Source organism: Tarenaya hassleriana, unplaced genomic scaffold (assembly GCF_000463585.1).
Source record: "Tarenaya hassleriana unplaced genomic scaffold, ASM46358v1 Cleome314, whole genome shotgun sequence".
NCBI classification, from domain to species: Eukaryota; Viridiplantae; Streptophyta; class Magnoliopsida; order Brassicales; family Cleomaceae; genus Tarenaya; species Tarenaya hassleriana.
This window is the reverse complement of record NW_010966313.1, coordinates 79,574-81,210: the sequence shown is the minus strand read 5'-3', so window position 1 is coordinate 81,210 and position 1,637 is coordinate 79,574. Positions and strand designations below refer to the sequence as shown.

At 35.1% G+C, this 1,637-nt stretch overlaps 1 protein-coding gene across 2 annotated transcripts in view; it reads right to left on the bottom strand.

Annotated features, from left to right (window-relative positions):
* The window catches only part of LOC104820723, a 3,704-nt gene extending 2,439 nt beyond the window's left edge, over nucleotides 1-1,265 (bottom strand). The window contains exons 1-3 of one of the 2 annotated variants that reach the window (XM_010551288.2): nucleotides 888-1,265; nucleotides 585-780; nucleotides 8-47 (exon numbers count right to left, since the gene is read on the bottom strand). In XM_010551288.2, the coding sequence (XP_010549590.1) occupies nucleotides 8-47; nucleotides 585-677 (133 nt within the window). In that variant the 5' untranslated portion in view covers nucleotides 678-780; nucleotides 888-1,265. The remainder of the gene's footprint in view (nucleotides 1-7; nucleotides 48-584; nucleotides 781-887) is intronic. The other variant, XM_010551289.2, reaches the window with a different exon arrangement.
* Between the last annotated feature and the right edge of the window lie 372 nt (nucleotides 1,266-1,637).

Here is a 1,637-nt window from a genome sequence, read left to right as displayed (position 1 = left end):
TCTTTCCCTTGTTGATTCCATAACCTATTCACATCACTCACACACCTCTGCAACAACATTTCCCAATCACTCCTGTAATTAAATTACATAAATGGTGCCAATTCTTACAATTCATTCGTCACGTTTACGTGTAACTACATATTTATCCTACGGTCATATTGTACAATTAAAATTTAATAACATATGATATATGTAAATGGTGTCGCACGTTTATTTCCACGTGGTTGAATACTAGTCTATAAAAAAATATATGAACAAATAAAATTAATATATATATATATATATATATTACTTCGCCCATGGACCATACCATGCAATGATTGTCCTTATTCACACATTTTCCCACGGTTGATAATATCTTGACCAATTTATATCATATTCGTCATTTGAAAATTCTGTGTTTTGTCGTAGATCTGTAATTTCTATGATTGAAGACACTAAATGTGGAATTAATTTAAAAAAATTATGAATAAGGGAAGGCTTAGTAAAAAAAAATCCCAACGGAGCAGGATTTCCAGGGAGGAAAAAAGATGAAACCCCTGTTTGGCAGAAAGGAAAGGAAAAGAAAAGAAAAGAAAATTTACCGGTGGGAGAGAAAAAGAGGGAGGCCTGGGAGTGATTCCTCGGAGAAATCTCTCCAGATTCGATCGGCCTTTTGTGGATGACCACCACCACATTCTGTTCTTCGATCTCTTCCTCTGACTCTCTCTCTCTCTCTCTAAAAAAAAGGGATAAACCTTGGCTCTCTCTCTCTCCTCTCCAAGGGACTCTTGTGCTTATCTGAATAATGATTCAACAATCCATAAAACAGAGAGATAGATGTTCGTAGAAAAAAGGAAATCCAGAGATTTATGGTATCATAACGTTAAAATCAACAAAGCCGATACCCGATATCGAAGCCTTATTATTCCCAACGTCGCTTCTTTCCTTTTTCCTCAGATTCTCCAAAACCCAGAAGACAGAAGAACAGAGAGAAAAGAACAGAAACAGCTGTCTGTTTGGTTTCTACTCTGTTATGTTTTGTTTTTTTTTTTGGGTTTTTCTTCGTGGGTTTTTTATTTTTACAAATCCAAAATTTTCGCTTACAAACACAAATCAGAATCTGGGTTTCGAGCTTTTCGATCAGATTTCTCTTCCTTACTGGTAAAACATTTTGTAGAAGGGAAAACCAGAGGGGAGAGAAAGTTGCAGAAGAGATGAATCGACTTTTAAGAGTGAGATTTGCTTGTATTAATGGAAGGAGGAGGAGAAAACGTCTCTCTCTCTCTCTCTCTCTCTCTCTCTCTCTCTCTCTCTCTCTCTCTCTCTCTCCCCCTTAATTTATGAGATAATTAATCTTTTTCATTTCCAAAACCCACCCCTCAGATGTCTCCCCCAGTATGAAACCGAAGACTTTCTCTGTCTTCTTTATTTTTAGATTTAAAAAATAAAACCATATATAAATAAATCAGTGTACTTAGTGTCTGTGTCTATACGTACACACATATGTATATGTGTATGTATGCATGGGAAGTGGATAAAAATAGTAGACATTGTAGAGTAAGGAAATGACACATTGTTGTACCAAACTTCACAGAAAATTAGTATCTAAATCAATTAATTAAGTTGTAATCTTTGAATTGAATTATTAGGCCTAA